Source organism: Oxyura jamaicensis, chromosome 27, assembly GCF_011077185.1.
Source record: "Oxyura jamaicensis isolate SHBP4307 breed ruddy duck chromosome 27, BPBGC_Ojam_1.0, whole genome shotgun sequence".
Classification (NCBI taxonomy): Eukaryota; Metazoa; Chordata; class Aves; order Anseriformes; family Anatidae; genus Oxyura; species Oxyura jamaicensis.
Genome location: NC_048919.1, coordinates 1,006,958 through 1,027,527, shown reverse-complemented (window position 1 = coordinate 1,027,527; position 20,570 = coordinate 1,006,958). Strand labels below are relative to the sequence as shown.

At 56.5% G+C, this 20,570-nt stretch overlaps 1 protein-coding gene across 2 annotated transcripts; it reads left to right on the top strand.

Moving 5' to 3' along the window:
- PLEKHM1 (pleckstrin homology and RUN domain containing M1) lies at positions 1–20,210 on the top strand. 2 transcript variants are annotated; one of them, XM_035347435.1, is made up of 12 exons: positions 1–30; positions 3,482–3,563; positions 5,166–5,413; positions 6,794–7,429; positions 9,034–9,367; positions 12,041–12,281; positions 12,745–13,641; positions 15,495–15,640; positions 15,771–15,964; positions 16,436–16,499; positions 17,060–17,217; positions 19,402–20,210. In XM_035347435.1, the coding sequence occupies exons 2-12, from the start codon at positions 3,522–3,524 to the stop codon at positions 19,526–19,528; spliced, it is 3,087 nt and encodes a 1,028-aa protein (XP_035203326.1). In that variant the 5' UTR covers positions 1–30; positions 3,482–3,521; the 3' UTR covers positions 19,529–20,210. The 2 variants fall into 2 exon arrangements, with proteins under 2 accessions (XP_035203326.1, XP_035203327.1); XM_035347436.1 differs by lacking the exon at positions 1–30 and adding an exon at positions 980–1,383.
- Positions 20,211–20,570: the final 360 nt, after the last annotated feature.

Here is a 20,570-nt window from a genome sequence, read left to right as displayed (position 1 = left end):
CCGGGTTGCCGGCCGGGGCGCGCGCAGCCGGTGAGCGGGGGCGGGGCCGGGCCGGGGGGGGCGGGGAGGGGCTGGGGGCGAGGGGCCGCGGGGCGCGGGGCTGGGAGCGGGGCTGGGCAGCGCCCGGCTCCTCCTGGTGGGGCTGGGGGCTGCCGGGTGCAGGGCGCTGTCCGCTGTCCGCGGCCCACCCCGCTCCCTGCCAGCAGCCCTGCTGTGCCCCGGCCGCCCCCCGCAGTCCCCGCTGGCTGCCCGCGCCTCAGGAGCTTCGTTAGCCCAGTTACAATGAGCTGCAGGGGGCTGCCCCGTCCTGGCGGTGCCCAGGGCCGAATGAGGCTGGGGGCCGCATCCCTGCCCCGCCCCCGGCCGGGCCTCACGGCCCCCTCCTGCCACCCGCCACGGTCCCCTCCAGCCACCACGGCGCTGCGCAGGGCCGCTCCCGCGCCGTGCCCTCGGCAGCCGATCCCCGCTTGGCCCCCCAGGGCCGTGCCCTCCCTGCCGAGCCAGGCGGCCGTGAAGCAGCCGGGGCTGCCACGCGGAGGTGGCTCCGGCCCGGCGGTGCCTCGCTGCGGGGTCCTCCCCAACGCCCCCCCCCGCACCCCTCCACGGCGCTGGGCTCGCCCGTGGCACGCCGTGACCTCGCACCGGAGCACGGGGTGGGCTGGAGGAAATTCTCCTGCCCTGTGCTTTTGGAACGCGGCCTCGCCATCACAGGCGGCTCAGCCTCCGCCGGGAGCAGCCCCCTGGGCGTGGGTGGGCCGCGGGTGCTGGGCACGGTGCTGGGGCAGGAGGCGGCGGGATTGTTAGCAGTAGGGGCTCCTCTCCGTCCTGTCGGCCCCCGTCTGCCGCTCAGCACGGGCGCTCCTCTGCTGGGCCATAATCACGTCACGGCTGGAGAGCGTTGGGCCTCGAGGTCCTCTGGGGCTGCAGGCTGGAGCTTTCAGGGCCCCTCTGTAGCTGAAGCACAGCTGGGTGTTCATGGGGCCTTCGTGGAAGGCTGAAAGCTTCCCTCGTGCTACAGCCACAGCAGGACGGGGCTGTCCTGACACAGGACTCGGGCTGCCCGTCCTGCCAGAGCTCCCGTGTTCCCTGGGTGGACGGGGCCCGGCCCCGCACTCGTGCTTGGAAAATGAGTGGCTCCGTCTCCAGGCCTTGAGTCACCGGCTAACGCCGTCCCGTCGGCAGTTGTTTTCCATGCACAAAGTGCCGGTGGTGACTCGGTGTTTATTTATAACTTGTCGGGACAGCAAAGAGCTGGGCTTCAGGACGGAGCGGGGGGTCACCGCCTCGGCTCGATCTCGGCAAGCAGCTCTGGGGCTTGGGGCTGTTCTGTTGCGTTTTGGTAATTGGACAGCTCTGCACACGCACCACAGGCTCCCTGCCTTGGTAGGTAAAAACACACGAGCTTGCTTTCTGCTTTCTTGCTTTCTGGTTTATTTTGTTCTACTTTGGCTGTTTTGCTCTGCCTGCAGAGCCCTGGAGGCAGTGGGTGCTGGGAAGCCACACAGGGTTTGTGCTGTGGACGTGCTCCTGTCTGCGCTTGCACGTCCGTCCTGCGCCAGGTGCACGTTGAGACCAAAACCAGTGGTGGCTTTCCGAGGGCGCCGTGAGTGTGTCGGGCGAGATCCGCCACCACGGCACGTTTGTTGTGCTCGCTGCTTGGGGAGGTGCTGCCCCAGCAGATCGCTGGGTGAATTCATGGCACTGGGATGAACGGGTTGGACTGGTCGTGGCGTGCGTCCTCAGCCTCCTGCCTCCCGGGGAGGCTGGAGGAGCTGGGGCTGGGGGAGCTGAGGCCAGCAAGGGAGCAGAGGTTTTGGGGACATCTCTGCTGGAGTCCATCATGTGCTTAGCAAGTCTGAAAGAGTTTGCAAAATCATCCCTTGCCGTGACAGCTGGGGACACTGGGGTGGCTGGGGCAGCCCCAGAGCTGCAACGCCAGCACTGGCTCTGCAGGAGCCACTCGGGTGCAGCAGCAGACATGCCACCCCGTGCCCACAGCCATGTCTGTCCCCCGAGCAGTGCTGCGGCGTCAGGCGAGCTGTGGGACCTGTTAGCAGGGAGGCAGCAGGTAAAGGGGCAGGGTCTGACACTGGCTGAGCCTCCACGGCACAGGGCAGTGATGGGGATGGATCCCCGTGGTCTTCACCCACTGCTGCTGTCACCTCAGCGCCCTCCCCGCACCTGCTGCCCCCTGCCGAAACGCCGGGCAGCAGCTCGGAGCCAGAGGTGAACATTCCCGTAATCACTGCGCTCCCGCCTGCCTGTGTCGCAATCCGGGGAGAGGAAATCTTATGACAAGCAGTGGCAAAAGCAGTTTCCTTTTCTATAAAACTCTGCTGAACTCTGGCCACGCTGGGAATGGAGCTGGGGTTGCTCACCAAAGAGCTTCTGACCTGCCTGGGGCTGCGCCAAGCCGGACCTACCACCCGCACTGCTCAGGCTCTGGGATGCACGGGCTTTGGGCCACCTTTGCCTCCACAACTGGCCTTTGCGGTCGAAGTGCATGGGCATACCCAGGCCCTGCTTTCCACTGCTGGCTCTGTCCTCTGCTTCAATGGCAAAGCCACAGCAAGTGCTCCCAACTCGAGGGAATGCATTTCCAACCCCTTGAGTCTTTGGGAAGCTTTGCAGCAGCTGCTGCTGGAGCAGCTCTCAAGCTCCTTTAAGCACCAGAGCACGTTGTGTTGGAGCTGGGATGCGGCCACGCGCCAGCTCCCAGAGCCTCCAGGTACATGCTGGTGTCGACAGACGGCTCCTAAGAGCTGGGTAGGAGGCCAGACGTCAGAATTAAAGTCTCTGTTCTCTGCTACCACCTTCCTGTTACAGACAGCCTTGGCACGGCGGCCAGTGCTCGGTCTGGCTTTGCCAGAGTTTCCCGGAGTGGAGGATAATGTTTTTTTCCTTCTGCTGTGTGTTCTGCTGGGAAAGGGGCGATGCTGGAGCATCTACCTCTGAATGGAGCAACTGAGAACTGTCCGGAGAGCCCTGAAGGGGCTGCTCAAACCGCTCTGTGCCAGGCAGAATTGCTGTCACCTCCACATCCCCCCTGTGCCACCACAGTGGCAATGTCATCCTTGTTTTGTTGTGTCCCATCTTTCAGGACACAAAATGCACGTGTTTGGCTGTCCTCACTGTGTGCCTGGCACCGGGTGCTGCAGGTAGTGGGGGAGCAGAAGGGAAGCAGTCCCTGGCCCTGCGCACGGTGCTGGTGGCTTGGCCAGCATGCAGCCTGGCGTCTCACCGGGTTTAGTAATTAACCTGTAGAGGCTAATTACTCCCTCTCAGTCTCTCACTGTTGGCCACGCTCTGTTTTGTCTGTTCCCATGTGGTTTTGGGTTGGTCCCGACTTGAACGTGGCAGCCATCTGGCCGGGAGCGCTCGCTGCTGCGTGACTCCGGGTGCCCTCTGCATGGCAGGCGGGTCCCCCAGGAGCCCAGTAGGTGACCAGCACTCAGACACGCTCCTCCTCCTTGTCCCAAAGGTGACATGTGAACGCAGTGCCGGGAGCAGCAGCAGCTGAGATGCATTCGAGCCACGCCGATGACCCCAAGGAAGTCATACAGGTGAGCACGTCACACGCGTCCTGAACCCCAGCCTGTTCCACTCGCTCCCAGTGCAGCCCCAGTTACTGGCGGGACCTGGTGGGACGTGGCTGCACTGCCAGCCGGGGCCGGCGAAGGGTGGCTGGTGCTGGCGGAGCATCCTCGGGTGGTCTGCCTGGTTGTCCGAGTTGGAGCAGCGGTGGGTGGCTGCGAGCTAAACCCTGCCAGGCTCCGCCTTGGGACATGCACTGAGGGGCTGGGGAGGGTTCTCGGCCCCTTACCTGGAGAAGGAGCATTGCTGCCGAGGCTGCTCGGGGTGTCTGGGCTTTCTTCACTCAGCCTTTGGAGTCTGAACACATTTCACGAGCAAGGTTCAAACGCAGTCGTGAAGTCTGTGTCTTTAATTCATCCTGCAGCGGAATTATTCATGCATGACAGATTGCACTCTTTAATCCTGTTAGCCCACGGCTGCTGCACGCAGACGGGTTGCTTGTGCTGGCAGATCTGGGGGCAGCTGGGAAGGGGTGATACGAGCAGGGATACGGCATGTGTCCTTGCACTACAGCTGCCACAAACCTTATGTAGGTGCTTTTCCCCTCCTGAAAAAGTATTCAGGGCTGGAAGTTCGATAGGAGAAAAATTGCGGCTGAGAAAGGTTGGAGAGGAGAAATCATCTGAGAAAATGTTACTGAACATCTCCCTTGCAAGGAGGACAGTCTCTCTCTGGAGCTGGGACTTGAGCAGCCCATCTGAAGCCCGGCTCTGCTCCCTCTGTTGCTCGGTGGCAGCGGCCGGTGCCTTTCGGTATGAATTCAGAGGGCTGCGTGATTGACACCTGAGTGCCAAGGGCTTGCTAGGTTCACGGCCAAGTTGGCAGAGTTTGCCAAATGTCTGCTGGGAAGTGCAGCTTTCATTTTAAATACGGCTGGCTGAGACAGCTGGGCCCAGCTGCATTAAAAAAATCGTTTCCACCAGCATAAAATTGTTAAATTCATTGAATTTGCTTCTTTTTGACTCTGGTAGAAGGAGGAGGAAAACAGAACTGTTGGAACGTAAAATCCCCACGTTACCGCTTCAGAGCTCACCCCGGCTCCCAGAAGAGTACAGCAAACAACACAAGCTGTCCTCTCAAAAGCATCTGCCACGATGGCTTTGATTTCTGTGAGGGGTTACGTCCTTAGCATTCCTCGCTTATCACCCGTGCTTATTTAATCCATGTGTTTTCCCTGAGCGAGTGCCTGGAAAGAACCAATTTCTTCTTTTCCCCACCCTCTTAAGCAATTTGATGTCTCTGGAAGTGCTGCACGCTCTAAAGGCAACCCCAGAAACCCAGTGGGCCCCGAAACGTGAGCTAAAGGAAGAACTATTTGCATAAATTACTTGTTTAAAGAAGCCAGATCAACTCTGATGCCAAGAGCGTGAGTCCCCAGCTGGACTGGTTCAGCTGTAGTGCTTGCTGATGGTCTCTGCAGGGCACGTGGATGAAGCAGGAACTGCATGGTGCCTCTCTGGACGAGCCTTGCAGTTTTGGAGCCCTTTCCTTGCAGTTTTGGAGCCCTTTTCTTGCCTTTTTTTTCCTGACACTTATCCTTACTACCTAAGCCTGCACCTCCTGTGTTGCAGCTGATCAAGAAGCAGCTGGTGAGCGCGATCAAGGCGCTGCAGAAGCAGTACGTCTCTTCGGATGCCGTCGTGACCAGTGACGATGGGAATGCCAACACCCTCTGCAGCGCCCTGGAGGCCGTCTTTGTGCATGGGCTGAAGGCGAAGCACATAAAGACAGAGACGGGGGGGAAAGGGAAGAAAGCAGGCGGCCGCCTGCCGCTTCCCCAGCCCGTCTTCTGGGGCCTGCTGAAGAGCATCACGCACCGGTGAGTTTGCACGCCCAGGTGTCTGCCCTCCCTTTGGCACCAAGAGGGGCAAACACCACAAAATTTTAAGGGGAGCTGGCTGGGCAGGGGTTTGCTTTCCTCCGACTCCCCGTACGCTTCATCCCTACAGCCAAAATGCTGGATGGTCTCAGAGGGTGTCCTGCTGGGCAGGGGCTGCCTAGGACCACAGGGGGCTTTGTAGGAGGGCAAAGCCCCTCTGGAGCTGAGTGGCGCTGCGGGGCTGGGCACAGGGCACCTGGTGGTGCCAGCACAGCCTCTAAGCATGTGCTGGGGATATGGCGACGTTTGGGTCTTAGGCAATGTCACCACTTAAAGCTTCGCCTACACCAGGCGTTAAACTGCTGTGCCAGCTTGGGGCATGTTCCTGATTAATTCTGGGGAACCAGGCTGTGTAGGGGGGCTTGGTGTCCCCCGTGGGACCGGAGGACCGTGACTGCACACTGCAGGGCCTGGTCTCCCTCCTGTCATTTACCTTTTGGGGACAATTATGCTCCTTTTCTCCTCACCCAAAAGATGAGAATCAGGACTGACCTTATCTGTGAACCTTGTGGATTTCTCATGTGTGTAACTATCATTATTTGCTGGGGTTTTTGAGCCACTCCCTAGGCAGAGTCTTTCCACACAAAGTAACAACCCACAAAGAAGTAGTTTTGAGAGCCTCATCCAACTCCATCAGCGACTCTTGAATTATGAAAGAGTGGATGAAAATAGCGGATTCACACGCTATGGGGGGATATTTTTGTGCCCTTTGAAGATTTTCATCTTTGAGAGACAGATTAAAAACTTCAGAAACTTCTGCTCTATTTTTTGTAGCATCTGAAGTGTCAACTACTGAGGTGTGAGCTGGGGCCAGGCAGGATTAGGAAGCATGGTGTCGCTGTTGGATTTGGGGAAAAAACAGCTGAAGTCAGGAGGCTGAGACTGGTTAAGGAACTTCACCCAAGCCTTGTGCTTTGCTTTTTTGGCTTGCCATGGCAGTTTCCACTGTGTTTTGGCTGGTGGGAAATGTGGAACTAGAACTTGGATATACAATGTCACCAATGAGTGACACAAATGAGTTTTCCCCTCATCTCCTGCCCTTGGTCCTTGGTAAGCACAGGAGGTGTCTCCAGCCAGAGGAGCAGTACCCAGGGGCACCCCCCAGGGATGGCTGGACTCGCCACCAATATATTTGGTTTAGGGGAACTCAGGAGGTCTTTTTTCTCTGTGGGAAACCACATTTTTCACGGAACAAAGATTTTCCACAGCCTCTTCTAACCCAACTCCTAATCTCCCCTAGCAGAGCAGTTTGGCAGCCCGGGGTGGACTGGAAATGCAGCCCTTCACCTCCTCTTCAATTCTTTTTCTCCCTTGCCCCAGGAACATTGTCTCAGAGCTGGAACAACTCATTTTTATCAACACGGACGTTGGCCGCTGCCGGGCCTGGCTGAGGCTGGCTTTGAACGATGGCCTCATGGAGTGCTACTTGAAGCTGCTGCTGCGGGAGAGGCCACGGCTGCCCGAGTACTACCAGTCCACGGCTCTGCTTTTGGACGCTGAGGAGTGCGAGTTCCTCCTTAGCTACCTGCAGGGCTTAACATCCTTAACCTTTCAGCTGTCTTATAAATCGGCGGTGTTGAACGAGTGGACTGTCACCCCTCTCTCCCTGTCTGGGCTGTGTCCTGTTTCGGAGCTGCTGGAGCCCCTGACGTCCTCGACATCTGAGCCCCGGAGAAAAGCGTCGCTGGGTTCCATCTCCCAGTCTTCAGGATCAGATGAGATTGAAATTCAGCCCTCCGTCCTGCCCATCAGCAAAGCCGGCGTCAAAACCAAGCTGACATCGTCCTCGCTGAGCCTCAACACGACGGGCTCGTCCCAGCTGTCCTCCAGCCTCGGCTCCGACAGCGCCCTCCAGCCTCACTGCGCCCAGAGCCCCGAGCGGAGCGAGGAGCCGCTCTCCTGCGACTCCGACCTGGGCACAGCCACTGCTGAGGACCTGGACAAGTCACTACAAGAGTGAGTCTTTCCCCAGACCTCTTCAGCAGGATTTTTAACCCCTTTATTTTCTCTCTGTAGGCAGGAAGGCTTTCTCCCCTATTTAACAAGGTGCTTTTTCCTCCTGGAAAGAGCCTGAAAGGTAAAAAGACAAAATGCTTGGCACAGCTTGCCAGGACCCTGCTGCCAAGGCAAATGAGCACCTGAGGACTGAAGTGTGTGCCTGTCCTCTCTGTCAGGGCAGACACGTCAGAAAAATGCTGCTCCCTGCTTTCAGGAATGTGACATCTCCATGGCATACACCTGGGGCTTTTTGGCAGGGAAGAAATGAATTTGGTCATAGGAAGGGGTTATAATTTGCACGTTCTGCAGATACTTCAAAGGAGGAAGGTTGTTAGTTTGTCATCCTCGTGATTTATTTCTGCAAAACAGTCAGACAGCAAGCACAAGGATCTCCAGCAGGCTCTATAAGCTCTGAGTAATCAGCAAATATTTTCCTCGCCGCCCTAAAAAACGAAGGATGTGTTGTCTGACTGAGCCTGGCCTTGGGGTGCTGTTTGGCAAATGCACCCTGCCCGGTGTTGGTTTTAGAGAGGGCTGCAAGGCTGTGAGCTACAACCGCTGTGTCTCGCCCTGCTTGCTTGGGAGAGGCCACCTCTAGCGGCAGAGCCAGAGCTGAGCAAGGGCTTTCTCAGTTTGCGACCAAATAGCCGTTTCACATTGGTCTGAAACAGCATGTGTGCTGAAATTCCCACAGAAGCAGAAGCACTTTGCTTCCAGTTGACCAGCAGAATGAATGCCTTTAAAACCTTCTTGTTTCTGGTCACTTTATGCCTACATAACAATCAAAAAAAAAAAAAACAGAAATTTTAAAACAAAAGTAGAATTCTGAATGGAATGGTCAAACTGAAATGGGATACTTGTAAATGAAACATTACCTTTGCTGTAAATGTTTTTTGGCCAGAAGAGTAGTGCAGATCAGCCCAAGTTCATGAGGAGCTTTGGAGTGTTTGAAGCTGACGTTTTTGGCAAGCTGGTGAATTGCTCAGCTATTTCCCAAGGTTTAGAGCTCCTGCCTGCTCTTCCCCATCGATAACAGTGCTGTTACCGACTTACAGGATTTTGCATTTTATGATAATCCTGGAAGAACCACCCTTGATTTGACTAAACTCGCGATGGAAAGACTTTGTTTTGAAGCTGGGCTGGTTTAGTTTGACTTGGTGCAGCAGAGGCATGGGACCAGCATCTGGCATGGCCAAACTCCAATAAAGTTGCTTGTGAATGGTTACAAAAACATCTGAAATTCGGGGGTACGTTCAAGAGTCGTACAATGGGCCGGGGGCCCATTAACCCCTTAGTGGCAGTCAGAAGTACATGAAAATCCAGTAATGCGGGTCGGTAGGAAAAGCATCCTTTGTGGGGTCTTTGCCTGGCATGTGGCCGGCGGCTGGACGAGTCGCGTTTCCTGGGGGCAGGGCCTGGCAGCCTGTCTGCAGCCACGCGGAGCTGTCAGCCTGCCGGAGCTGAGCCCTTCTTGGGGGGCTGGCATTGAAGAACCAGGCACGGCCACGTGCTAGGTCCAGGTCAGCGTAGCTGCACTGAACTCACTGCTGTTCCTTTTTTAGGGTGCTGTCTGAGTTCAGCAAAGCCAAGCCGAGCCATGATGCCCCATCAGACCAGCTCGTCCCTGCTGTGCTGGGGTGCTCCCCGCCGCAGCCCGCCTGCCCTCCAGCACCCCCGGCGCCCTCCGAGGATACTCGCCTGCCGCCACCTCCCACCAGACAGAGGGGCGATGTCCGCGCTCTCCCCCGGGGTGATGCTGGTGTCCCAGCCCCACATCCTGGTGGCACCAATGGAGCAGAGGAAGGCGGCCGCGGTGCGGTCAGCAGCAGCGAGGGCAGCCACGCGGTGCGCAGCCCCGCAGCCGAGTACCTCCTTTCTCCACTGTCAGGTTGCCCGGTAGGTGTCCCAGCTCGTGTGCTGCACTCCCCAGTATCCTTGTTTTTATGCTTCCTGATCTAGTGGGAAAGGAAGGTGAAGGTGGTGACAACTTTGGTAGGCTCCTTTTCTCTGAAGTCTCATCTTCGGGGCTACTGGCGGCACGTTTGGTGTAAGTAACACAGGAATCAGCAGGAAGAGGTGGTGGGAGTGCTCCCTGCTCCATGCACACCTTCCTGGGCCCCACAGAGGTGTGGCCATGCAGCCATCCTGGGCATGTTAGACGTAATTAAATGTTCCCTGGCAAAAAGAATACCAAAGGATTTGAAACCCCACGTGGCAAGCCGGTCATCCCTCACCCAGTCCCCAGCAAGAGAGGTTTTCTGTTTTATTAATGATATCTGAAGGGTGATGAGCTCTTGCACAAATCTAGCCCTCAGCTCTCTGTGAGCTGACAGAACAGCTCAAGAATGGATTTTCTCCTGGACTGGGGCCAGGGAACTTTCCTCCACCCTCATAAGAGGAGGGAAAAGCACTGCCTAGGTAGGAAACAAATTGCAGTTGTGCAGTGGAAGGACATTCACCCAACACATTTGTTCCCAAAGCAGGATGGCGTTCCCTGGTGCTCAGGCTCGCCTCAGCAGCAGTGCACGTTTCCTCTTGCCGTCCTCTGCAATCCACTTGCTTTTGCTTTTAGGAAACCCTTCGAACAGTCCCGTCCCCTGCCTAACTCTGGCTCGTGCCTGACTCATCCTTCCACCCCAGGGAGGTTAGGATCTGCTTCACACCCCCAAGCGCTTTCTCTTTTGGGTCCCTGCTCCTTTCGGCCCCTTCCCAGTTATCCCATTTCCACTGCTCCCTCCTGGCGCTGGGCCAGGCTGACTAATCTATGGATAACATACGGTGTCAACAGGAAATCCCCTCCTGCTTTCGCATGACTCATGGAGCAACCTGCATTCCTCTCCCGAGAGTAAACAGAGGCTTCCTATAGCCCGGGAGCTGAGCCGCCTTGTGTTCCTCCTGTAGGGTGGCGCTGACTCCCACTGTGATTTGGTTTTTGGTCATAATAAAAGCCTCTTTGAAAGCAAGGTAGGGTCCTTCCTGGTGGGACACAGCCCTGGAAGGGATGCTCTGGGTCTGGCAAGGCTGCTCCCTTTTGCAGGAGCCCTGACTGGGGTCGTGTTTTGCTCCTAGTGTTTGTTCAGAGGGGGGCCTGTCCCACAACCTCGTTCCCTGCTTGCAGCCAGACAGACTCCCGGAGAGGTTACAGCTTTGTTTTCTTTCAGCTTAACAGACTTCCTTCAGCTTTCAGGTCTCAGCCCCCTGTGACATAGTGAGACAAAGGTTTTCTCTGCCTTCCCTGCTTTGCTTTTCTTCTCAAATAGACAGAAGAATGGTGTTTGTAGCATCCGCTTGTAAGACAGGAGTAGGACCTAGATGTCTTCTCCGCTTCTCCCTGGTAATAAATAATGTTCCTGGCCCCTGCTGCAGGTGAGCCTGTACCACTGCACCAAGCTGGTGTCTTGCCCCACCTCAGAAATGCTTGCTGAACCGAAGGCCTTGCAGGTGGATGTTGCAGGGAGTGTGTTCCCCCCCAGAGCCCTTCTGTGACTTTGCGGGGGAGGAGAACCAGTTGCTTTGTGTTTCTGGGCTTCCAGATCACAGCGCTTCTTTGCGGCTCAGCAGATGGGTGCTCTCCACCCTGCAGCAGTGCTTAAGGGGCACCATACATTGCACTTTGCTGTGCCCCAACTAAACCCACGGTCAGAAAGCGGTTTGGTGATGTTGTGGTTTAACCCGACCAGCAGCTCAGCACCACACAGCTGTTTGCTCACCCTCCCCCCTCCCTCTATGGGATGGGGGAGAGAATTAGTAAGAAATGAAAGCATGTGGGTTGAGATAAAGATGTTTTTTTAGGACAGAAAAGAAAGGATAATAATAGTAATAATAGTACTACTAAGAATAATGTGTACAAACAAGTGATGCACAATGCAATTGCTCACCACCCGCTGACCGATGCCCAGCCTATCCCCTAGCAGCCAGTGTCCCGTCCCCCCCGGCCAGCCCCCACACATTAATTGTTCACATCACGTCCTATGGTATGGAATACCCCTTTGGCCAGTTGGGGTCAGCTGTCCTGGGTCTGTCCCCTCCCAGCTCTTGCTGCATCCCCAGCCTGCCTGCTGGCAGGACAGAGCAAGGAGCTGAAAAGTCCTTGGCTTGGTGTAAGCACTGCTCTGCAGCAATTAAAACATCAGTGTGTTATCAACATTATAGCTTAGTAGCTGTATCAGCTACTAAGAGGAAAATTAACTCTATCCTAGCTGAAACCAGGACAGGTGAGGAAGCCAGGCAGCAGCCCAACGTGGTAAGGCGATGCACAGTGGTGCCAGCTGCAAAACACAGGCTCATCGAGCGTCTCTTCCTCGGTGCGAGCAGGGTGCGAGCGATGACAGCCTCCCTGCGGGGCAGTGTTTGCTCTGTCACCCACCCGTGGACATCCCTGCTGTTAGCCAGGCAGCTGGGGCAGCTGGCAGCCCATCTGCGATCCCCGAAATGTGGCCGCTCGCTGGCAGCGTGCAGCCAGGGCATGCTTGGGGAGTCAGAGTCACAGTGCTGGGTGTGCACGGGGCCACCGTGGATGCATGGGTTTGAGTTTGCTGATGAGTTTTTTTTTCATATATTTTTTAACAGAAAATAAAGAGTTGGATCTCGGAAGATGATTTCTACAGGCCTTCTGCAGGAGAGAGTGGCAAAAGCCCAGCTGACATCAACGGCTTCGTGCCAGACGGTGCTGGGGAGGGCCCAGCCCCGGGGCTGATCAGTGCTCTCGACTTGGAAAGGCTGTCGGTGCCTTCCTCGCGGGGCGTTAAGCCCAAGCTGTCGCCCGAGCAGGAACAAAAGGGCTTCAGTGTCGTGCATCGCCGGCAGATGGGTGTGTGGCTCCCACTTTAAGCACGCATCTGCTGCGGGCAGTGCTCAAGGGCTGGGCAGCGAATTCAGGTGGTCTCCTGTCTGGGGTCAGCCGGGTGGTGGTGCTGGAGGCTCCAGAAAGGGCAGAGATCCTCAGTGTTGTGGAGCCCCCCATAGCTCTGGTGGGAAGCCCTTTAGGGGCAGAGGACGTGTCCTGGGTGCCTCTGTCGACATGGCTCTGCCCATCTTGCAGGACAGATTTCTTTTATGCCATCCCTCTCGTTCTTACCCTCAAAACCAAATGCATGGGGACAATGACAGGGGCCCAGCAAGCAGGTCCTGCAAACTCCTGCCCCGTCCCACCTCCCACCAGGACTGACTCAAAGCTGCGATGCCTCTGGCAGCTCCCCGCGAGCTGCCTGTCAGCTCTTCATGCCCACCTCATTTCCCTTTTGGTTATACTGAGACGCTTGCTTTTGCCCCAGGTCTTTCCAACCCCTTCCGAGGACTCCTGAAGCTCGGCACCCTGGAGCGGAGAGGAGCCATGGGCATCTGGAAGGAGTTTTCCTGTGAGCTGTCACCACTGGAGCTCCAGCTCTTCCTGGACCACGAGGACCGCATCTGCGTCGAGAGCTACTCGCTGCTGCGGTGCGAGTCGCTGGCGCTGACGCACTCGGATGGACGCTTCGAGCTGGTTTTCCTGGGGAAAAAGCTCTACCTACGAGCTCCTTCTCGAGACGAGGCCGAGGACTGGTTGGACAGGATCCGGGAGGCACTGCAGAAGTGCCGGCCTCAGCTGGAGGAGGAGGAGTGGGAGACGCTGGAGTACCCCGAAGACAGCGGCGAAGGTGGCGATCCCGCTGCTGTCCTCCAGTACAACGAAGCGCCTGGGACCAGCTTCAATTGGACTTCAGCTCACGAACCAGAACTGGATGCAATCAAAGAGTCTATTCTGTACGTGGACGTAGACAAAACATGGGTCCCTTTTATTTTTTCCCTGTCATTGGAAACCTTAAAGTGCTTTAAGGTGAGGAACAATGACAAAATCTTAAGCAACAGTTACGGCATAGAGACGATCCAGGACATTCTTCCAGACACCAGCCTCGGGGGACCATCGTTCTTCAAGGTGATCACCTCCAAAGCTGTCCTGAAGCTGCAGGCTGAGAGCGCAGAAGAAGCAGCATCGTGGAGGGAGCTGGTCCGAGGGGTGCTCGCCTCCTACCTGGAGGCGGCAGAGGAGGCGCTGACGCTGGGTGGCAGCTTGGACGGCAACTCCCAGGTCCTCCTGAAGAGCATCGTGAAGGAAAACGGCTTCTTGCTGCAATACCTGGTGGCCATCCCTGTGGAGAAGGGCCTGGACTCTCAGAGCTTCATCTGCGCAGGTATACGGGGGCTGCTTTGAAAACAAGGATCCCAGCTCTGTCTTGGAGGATAATGTCAAGTTCATTAAGGTTAACGAGGTGACCAAATGCTCTGAGCCCTGCTGCCAAGCCCTGTAGCAGGTGGCACTGAAGCCCCTAGGCTGGGCTTCACGTCCCAAAGCAGTGGCATCTTCGGCAGTCCCTGGGCACGGGGCAAGTCCCCACATATCACATCCCCATCACACCCCTGTGCAGCCTCCAAGGTCAAACTGGGCTGCTGCTGGGGTCCTGCTTCAGAGATTTGTGGTGTAGGCAGCGGGGGTATTGGCTTCAATCAAACTCAGGCGGACCTGGTGGAGCTGAGGGGCCCAGGACCCCCTTTCTGGGCATTCGGTGGCCCCAACCTGTGGGGAAGGTGTAGTCAAGGGCAAACCCAAGTCATGGGGGTAGAGCTGTTTTTCCAGTAATGCAGCACAGGAGTGAACATTGCAGTGGGTGTGACAAGCCGATTTTGTGCAATGTTCGTTCGACCTTCAGCACAATGCCTCCCAGCACGCTGGGTGACGCTGGCTTAATAGGATAACGCTCTCTGACCTCTATGGGAGGTGTAATTTGTTCTTTACCTCGGTAAGTTAATTAAACTTCAGATTTCTTTCCTGCTTCAATTATACTTCTTGTACCCTCCAGCAGGTTTTTTTTTTCTTAATCTCCTTTTTTTAATGTATTTTTCAGTCTTTTCTATTGGGTCTCTACCTTCCCCTCCAGGCTCCGTCCTGCATCTTCCACCTACCAATAGATGGAAGCAGAAAGCCAAAAAGGCCGATCTCACTTCCCAGTTTCTTTGCATAGGCTTCCCTGGGCATCTTCCTGCCCTTCTCCACAGCTCTGCTTCCTTCCATCCGGTGCCGACCTACGGCTCAGGATGCCTGACCTTGCCCTTCTCCTGCTGCGACACCCTTTTGGCACAGGAGTGGTTTCTTTGTGTGTCAGAGTGGGACAAGCCAGAAGAAAGAGAAGCATTTTTGTTTAATGCAGAGGGCAACATCTGAGCTCCATCATTTCTTTTTAATGCACTCCAGCTGCTCCAGAGTGCAAAGGGCTGGGTGTTAAAGCCTTGGCAGAGGGTGGTGGAGCGGCCCCAGCTCTTCGCAGGACAGACACAGCCTCCGACTGCACCCGCTGGAGCTCAGAGACTCACCGACACTGTCGGTTATTTTAGAGAAGTGAACCCAGTAAAAATAGCTCCGAGTTTTCCTGTCTTTACAACTCCAACTCAGATGTGCTCGCTTCTCCAGCAGCTGTAAAAGCCCTGCACGCCTCCCCCGAGACCTAAGCCAAGTTCTTGCAGGATTGCACACTGCTGTGATAGAGGGGCCTGGTCTTTTGCTTCTCCCAACCCCACGCTGCCAATCATGGGTGCGGAGCCCGGGCTTTGGTGCTGCTCCCTGCAGGGGTGCCGTGCGGAACGCAGAACTGGGCAGAGCTGCTGGGGCCAGTAGTGGAACGGGCAGGTGGGATTTTGGTTCTTCCCTAGCCCCCTGTGATGTTCCCACAGGTCACTTTTCCTAAAAGAAAGAGAAAAACAGTTTGAATTGAACCAGTTTATGGATTAAAAATGTGGTGGGTTGAGGGGCAGTCCAGTTTAGGAAGGTTCCTGCTGGGCCACCCTGATCTGAATCCCAACCCCTTGCGTGGGAAGGTGCTGGGAGCACCCAGCCAGCATCCTGCCATGTGCTTTAGCTAGTCTCTGACCCTCTCAAAGATTTCCCTGCCCCATTCTCCCCACAAAAGCTTCTCCCCTGCTCCAGCAGCAGCATGTTGGGCCCTGGTGCAGCACAGGTCACCTCTCACCATCTCCTGTCTGCTCCCCGAAGGCTGCTCCAGGCAGATCGGCTTCTCCTTCGTGAAGCCCAAGCTCTGCGCCTTCTCCGGCCTCTACTATTGCGACAGCTGCCACCGGGACGACGAGACGGTGATCCCCTCACGCCTCATCCACAACTGGGACCTGGCCAAGCGAGGGGTAAGCCCAGGCTGAGTCCGTGCTGCACGCAAGGAGATGGCCCTCTGAATGCTCCCACCATCAGCAGGGGTGGAAACATCTCCCTGGGCTTTCCCACAAGCCCCTCACACCTGGCCTCTCCCTGCTGCAGGTCTGCCGGCAGGCGCTGAAGTTCCTCACCCAGATCCGTAACCAGCCACTGATCGACCTCAAGCTGGTCAACGAGAGCCTCTACGACCACGTGGAGAGGATGAGGCGAATCCTCCGAAGCCGGGAGCAGCTGAAGCTGCTCGGAGATTACCTTATCATGTGCCGCAGCGGGGCCCTGAAGGAGCTGAGCAAGCGGTGAGTGCCCTGAGTCCCCTCTCGTGCTCCGGGGTTTCACCTTGAGCCATCTGTCAGCATTGCTACCGTAGGCTGGGGGTGCCCAGGGTACTGGGCAGGATCATTTCCTGGCCCTTGGGTCTGTGCCCTGCTCCTTATCGTCTCTTCAGGGCGCGGACTGGTTTTCACCTCTGTGTCATGTGCTGGAAGAAGTTACCCGTCTGTGTGGCAGCACGTGGAGATGGGACTGAGGAAGCATTTTCCTGACCAAGGCTGGACAGGAAACACCTGGGAAAATAGATGAGATATTTTTTCCCCCCTTTGAAATGCTCTCAAACAATTTTCAATGGCAGGATTTGGGATGTGTTGTTTGGTGTGAAATCAGGTTTACAGTAATGTTGAGTCTGCATCCCCTGGACTCTTCCTCACTGTGAGGCCATTTGAGATGTGGTGGAAAGTGTCTAACACACTCCCCTCTGTGCTTGTTTGAAGGCTCGATCACAGGAACTACCTCTTGGAGTGTCCCCACAAGTACAGTGTCACTGATCTGCGGCAGGTGAGAGCTTTGCGCTGTAGTTTTGCTGGTACAGAACATCCCCATTTCTGCCTGCAGAGACTCTGCATGGAACACGGCACTTCTTCAGCAGAAGATTTCAGGCTGCTCAGTTCCTTTTTGCCTTGCTTTCTGTTATCATGTGCCCTCTGCAAGTCTTGCACATCAGCTTGGAGGCTAAAATAAGTGACCTGTATCCTCCAAGAACTATGGAGATGACATGGTAAATTGTTTCACCTCCCATTACCTGAGTATTGCTCATCACCATACCAATTGCCGTCTGTCACAACTTTTGGAGGTGGTCAGTAGGCTCTACAGCAGTAGAAATTTGCTGTAACCCCAAAGCTAGGAGCTATCCTGGCAACTTTTGGGTGCTGCAGTGGGTTTATTTTGGCATCCCATTGAGATGCTAAACCCCAAGGCAGGCACGTGGGATCTTGGGTTGGTTTGGGAGGACAGCCTTGTCTCCATAGGCAGCACGAAGTGTGGGTGCAGCGTGCGTTTTGCACAGTGCACACCCCGACAGCTGCAGGCTCCGTGTGCCTGATGTCTCTGCTCCACAGATAGCTGACGGCGTCTTCGAGACATTCCTGCAGTCTCTGATCCAGTTCGCGTCCCATCACGTCTACAACTGTGACCTGTGCACCCAGCGAGGCTTCATCTGCCAGATCTGCAACCGCAGCGACATCATCTTTCCCTTCGAGTTTGACACCACCACCAGGTGAGTGACGTCTCCCTCGCTTGGTGCCTGAGGACGGGTGTGTTTACTGCTGGGCTTTGTGTTTTCTATAGAAATCCTCCTCTAAAGAGATCAAATCCTTCCCACATGGAGCCTGCTGCAAGGTGTAGCTGCTGTAGCTGGAGGGAGATTCTTGTCTCACTGGTTCAGCTCAGAACTGATTATAAACCTTTTCCTGGCAGAGACACTTAACAGGCTGGTGGTCTGCATGAGCTTGCTTTGCCAAAAAGAGCTCCTAAAAGCCATCAGTGACATCCAGAAGCTGCAGAAAATATCACCAAGACCAGGGTCCCCTGGTGCATTTTGTCTGCAAATATTCCCAGGGTGGCTGAGCAGGATCGCTCATTATCCCTCCTTGCTGCAGGGACAGCATGGTGCTTGTTAAGAGGACAGTGTCCCCAGGGGGCTGATTTTCCCTGTTAAGAGCCAGCGGGCGCTGGGAAGAGCTGGCACGTGGGGCTGAGCTGCACCAGCAGCAGGACAGAGGTTGCATATGCTGGGAGCTGGGCTCTGAAGTTGTCGACCTCCTTTGTGTCAGGAGGCTGAGTGGGGTTTTGCAGCAGGAAGGCAGCTCAATAACATCCTCACCGAGCTGAACCCAGCTTCCTGCCCCTCCGCCACGCGTGTGACAGCCAGCCGCGCAGGTCACACCGCGACTCGCTGCAGGATGCGACCGAAACGCCTCCAAACAATAACCCAGCCGGGCGAGTGACGTTTGCATTTGCAGCAGCCGCTTCCTGAGGCTGCTGCGCTGCAGGTGGAGGCAGAAGCTACTGCTTTTGGGCAGGGGCTCGCTCAGAAACTCACAGGGCAAAACCCTGCTTCACAACCTGCCCCCTGCAGCGGCAGGAGGAGGAGGAGCCGCTGCTGCTGCTCATCCGGAGAAGCCGCCTGAAAAATATTCCCCTGGGAAAGCACACGGCGCCAGGCAGCACCCTGCTGTCCCATCTGTCTGTGCACGGGCAGTTTCCATATCTCGAGCAACTCTGGGCTTGCACCCGCCTGCTGGGAGCAAGGTTTGAGCCCAGAATTTTCATCCCATGGTATTTTGGCGGTCTCCTGGCGCATTGCTCTGCGTCCTGCACTCCCTCTGCCGCTGCTCTGTCTGGCAGCCCCTGCTTCCTTTGGGAAATGCAGCTCAGGTCTCACGTGGCGCATGAAACTCAGCGCCAGGTTGACGGCATTAAACAAGGCACGTCTGCAGTCAGCTGAGCACCAGGCATTTGCAGCGTTCAGGGCATTTCAGCTAGCTGACCCACCGGCATGCGGATCAGCTGCGTTTTGCTGCTGCTTGCAAGGTGAGATAGGTGGGGGCTCATGACAGGGAAAAGAAGAAAGTGAGCCCAGCCTCTTAGCACTGACTGCTGTTTACTCAAGATAACTCGTGAACGCCCCTCACAAAATGGGTGTCTCCCGCAAGCTGGCCCCACACAAGGTGTAATTTGCAGCTGTTTACATTCCTGCTGCATCGCGGCCGCCCCACTGCAGGCCGGCTCCAGATGCTGCACTCAGAGGCTGCCCAACCCAGGGTGGCTCTGATGTCCCCAAACAATGTCCCTGGCTGCTCTGCAGGCTGTGACACTGACCTGTGCAGGGCAGGGGTCTCCAGGCCATGCCCCCAATGTGGTGAGCAGAGGGGAGAGCCTTGCACAGAGCCGCGTCCTGTCCTGGCCAGTACGTCTGCGCTCGGGCTGCCCTGCGACATCGCAGGGTTTAGGGGCTCAGCCTGCAACGTTTTACTTGATCTTGTGCTGTTTGGAAGCCTCTTCCCCCTGCTGCCCTGCTCTGAAAGCAAGGTGCAAAGCTCACAGCTCACTTGATATCTTGCTCTTTCATCTGCAAAAAGCCAGCAAGGTGCTGGCAGCTGATGCTCGGTGCAGGGTTTGCTCTTTTGGGCAGAGCTGCTGCTTTTCTCCTGTGCTTGCTGGAGGCAGGGCTTTTGGTGGATGAATTGCTGCTCTTCCTCGCAAAGCTTGCCGTTTTGTGTCCAGCAAGTGGCTGGATCCTGCCAGGGCCAGCCGATGTGTCGGCAGGGCTCGTCTCTCGCCGGGCACTTACTTGGAGGAAAGGGAAACAAGGAAGCAAGCCCAGGTCCTGTTTGGTGGGAGAAGCGCAGACCTTTCCCGATGTTGCCAACAGGATGGGGTTTTCCCTGCTTTGTCCTAGGTGCAGTGACTGCAAAACTGTCTTCCACCGGGAGTGCCAGGCCAGTGCCCAGTCCTGCCCGCGCTGCGAGCGCCGCCGGCGATACCAGCGGGAACGGGAGGCGGACGGTGCAGGACCAAGCCTCTAGCGCCTGTGGACTGGCCCGAAGACAGCGCTTGGCCTCTCCAAGAGTGCCGAGAGTCGGGGGCTGGCATGCTTGGAGCTGTCGAGCATGGACCCCAGGAGCTGCCGTTGCTGAGCGATGAGCCACGGCTGGGGGCTGCTCCTGCACCCAGGGACCCTGCAGCCTCCAGGGGCCAAGCAAGGGGGGCCGGAGCCGGCTGGGAGCGAGCTGGTGCTGTGTGGGGCCGGGGCCAGCAGCCACCCGCCGCTGAATCCCCCAGCAGCGCTTCCCCCAGCGATGGAGATGCAGCGGCTTTCCCGGGTGCACGTCAGGATTTCAAATCAAGGGTGTGGATAAACTGACATTGATTAAAGCTCTAGTTTTTTAGGATGTTCGGTACAGAAAACCGCTATTTTTATATGTAGGGGTTTTGCACAGAACTCGCTTGCCTGCTTGTGGGGGCACTAACGGCAGCCGCAGGGGTCGGGGGGACGAAGTGACACTTGTGCCTTCAGCGATCTGAGTGTGTGGGGCAGGCAGAGCATCACTTGCGGGGAGAGCCCACAGCACCACGTGGCCTTCCCCGAGAGGAGAGCTGAGCTGCTCCCCCTGCCTGCTGATTTTAATCCTTGGCCAGTTGTGAGGCCACAAAGAACATTTTATTTTCACCCCGGTGCAAAAATCATTAAAGTTTATTTAACAACAAGTAAATCCACCATGTTTGCATCTTCTGGGTCTGCTTCTCCACAGGGGGTGCCGAAGCCGGGCCCATGCTGTGCCTCGGCAGGAGGGGTTTGCTGTCAGTGATGCGACCTTGCCTCCATATTTGATGTCCTCCATGTTCGCATCCACCTGCATTTTTGGGGGCTGCTGTGGGTGCAGTGTGCCCAGCTGACTTGCAGGCTGTTGGGGTGCTCTTCCTGGCACCCCAGGGTGCCTCCCTGTCCCTTGGTGTGGGACACACTGCCTGCTTCCTCGTGGGGATAGTCCCCGTCCTGTCCCTCTGCTTGCCCTCAGCACCCTCGGGGCTGCAGCACCATTCCTGTCCTGCCATTTCCAGCCCCGT

What these genes read in the sequence shown, in the direction of transcription:
- PLEKHM1 (XM_035347435.1), top strand. Translation starts at nt 3,522, where the DNA reads ATGCATTCGAGCCACGCCGATGACCCCAAGGAAGTCATACAG. An exon ending in GGGACCTGGCCAAGCGAGGG is followed by an intron (nt 15,641 to 15,770) that starts GTAAGCCCAGGC and finishes TCCCTGCTGCAG; the next exon opens with GTCTGCCGGCAGGCGCTGAA. An exon ending in GTGTCACTGATCTGCGGCAG is followed by an intron (nt 16,500 to 17,059) that starts GTGAGAGCTTTG and finishes TCTGCTCCACAG; the next exon opens with ATAGCTGACGGCGTCTTCGA.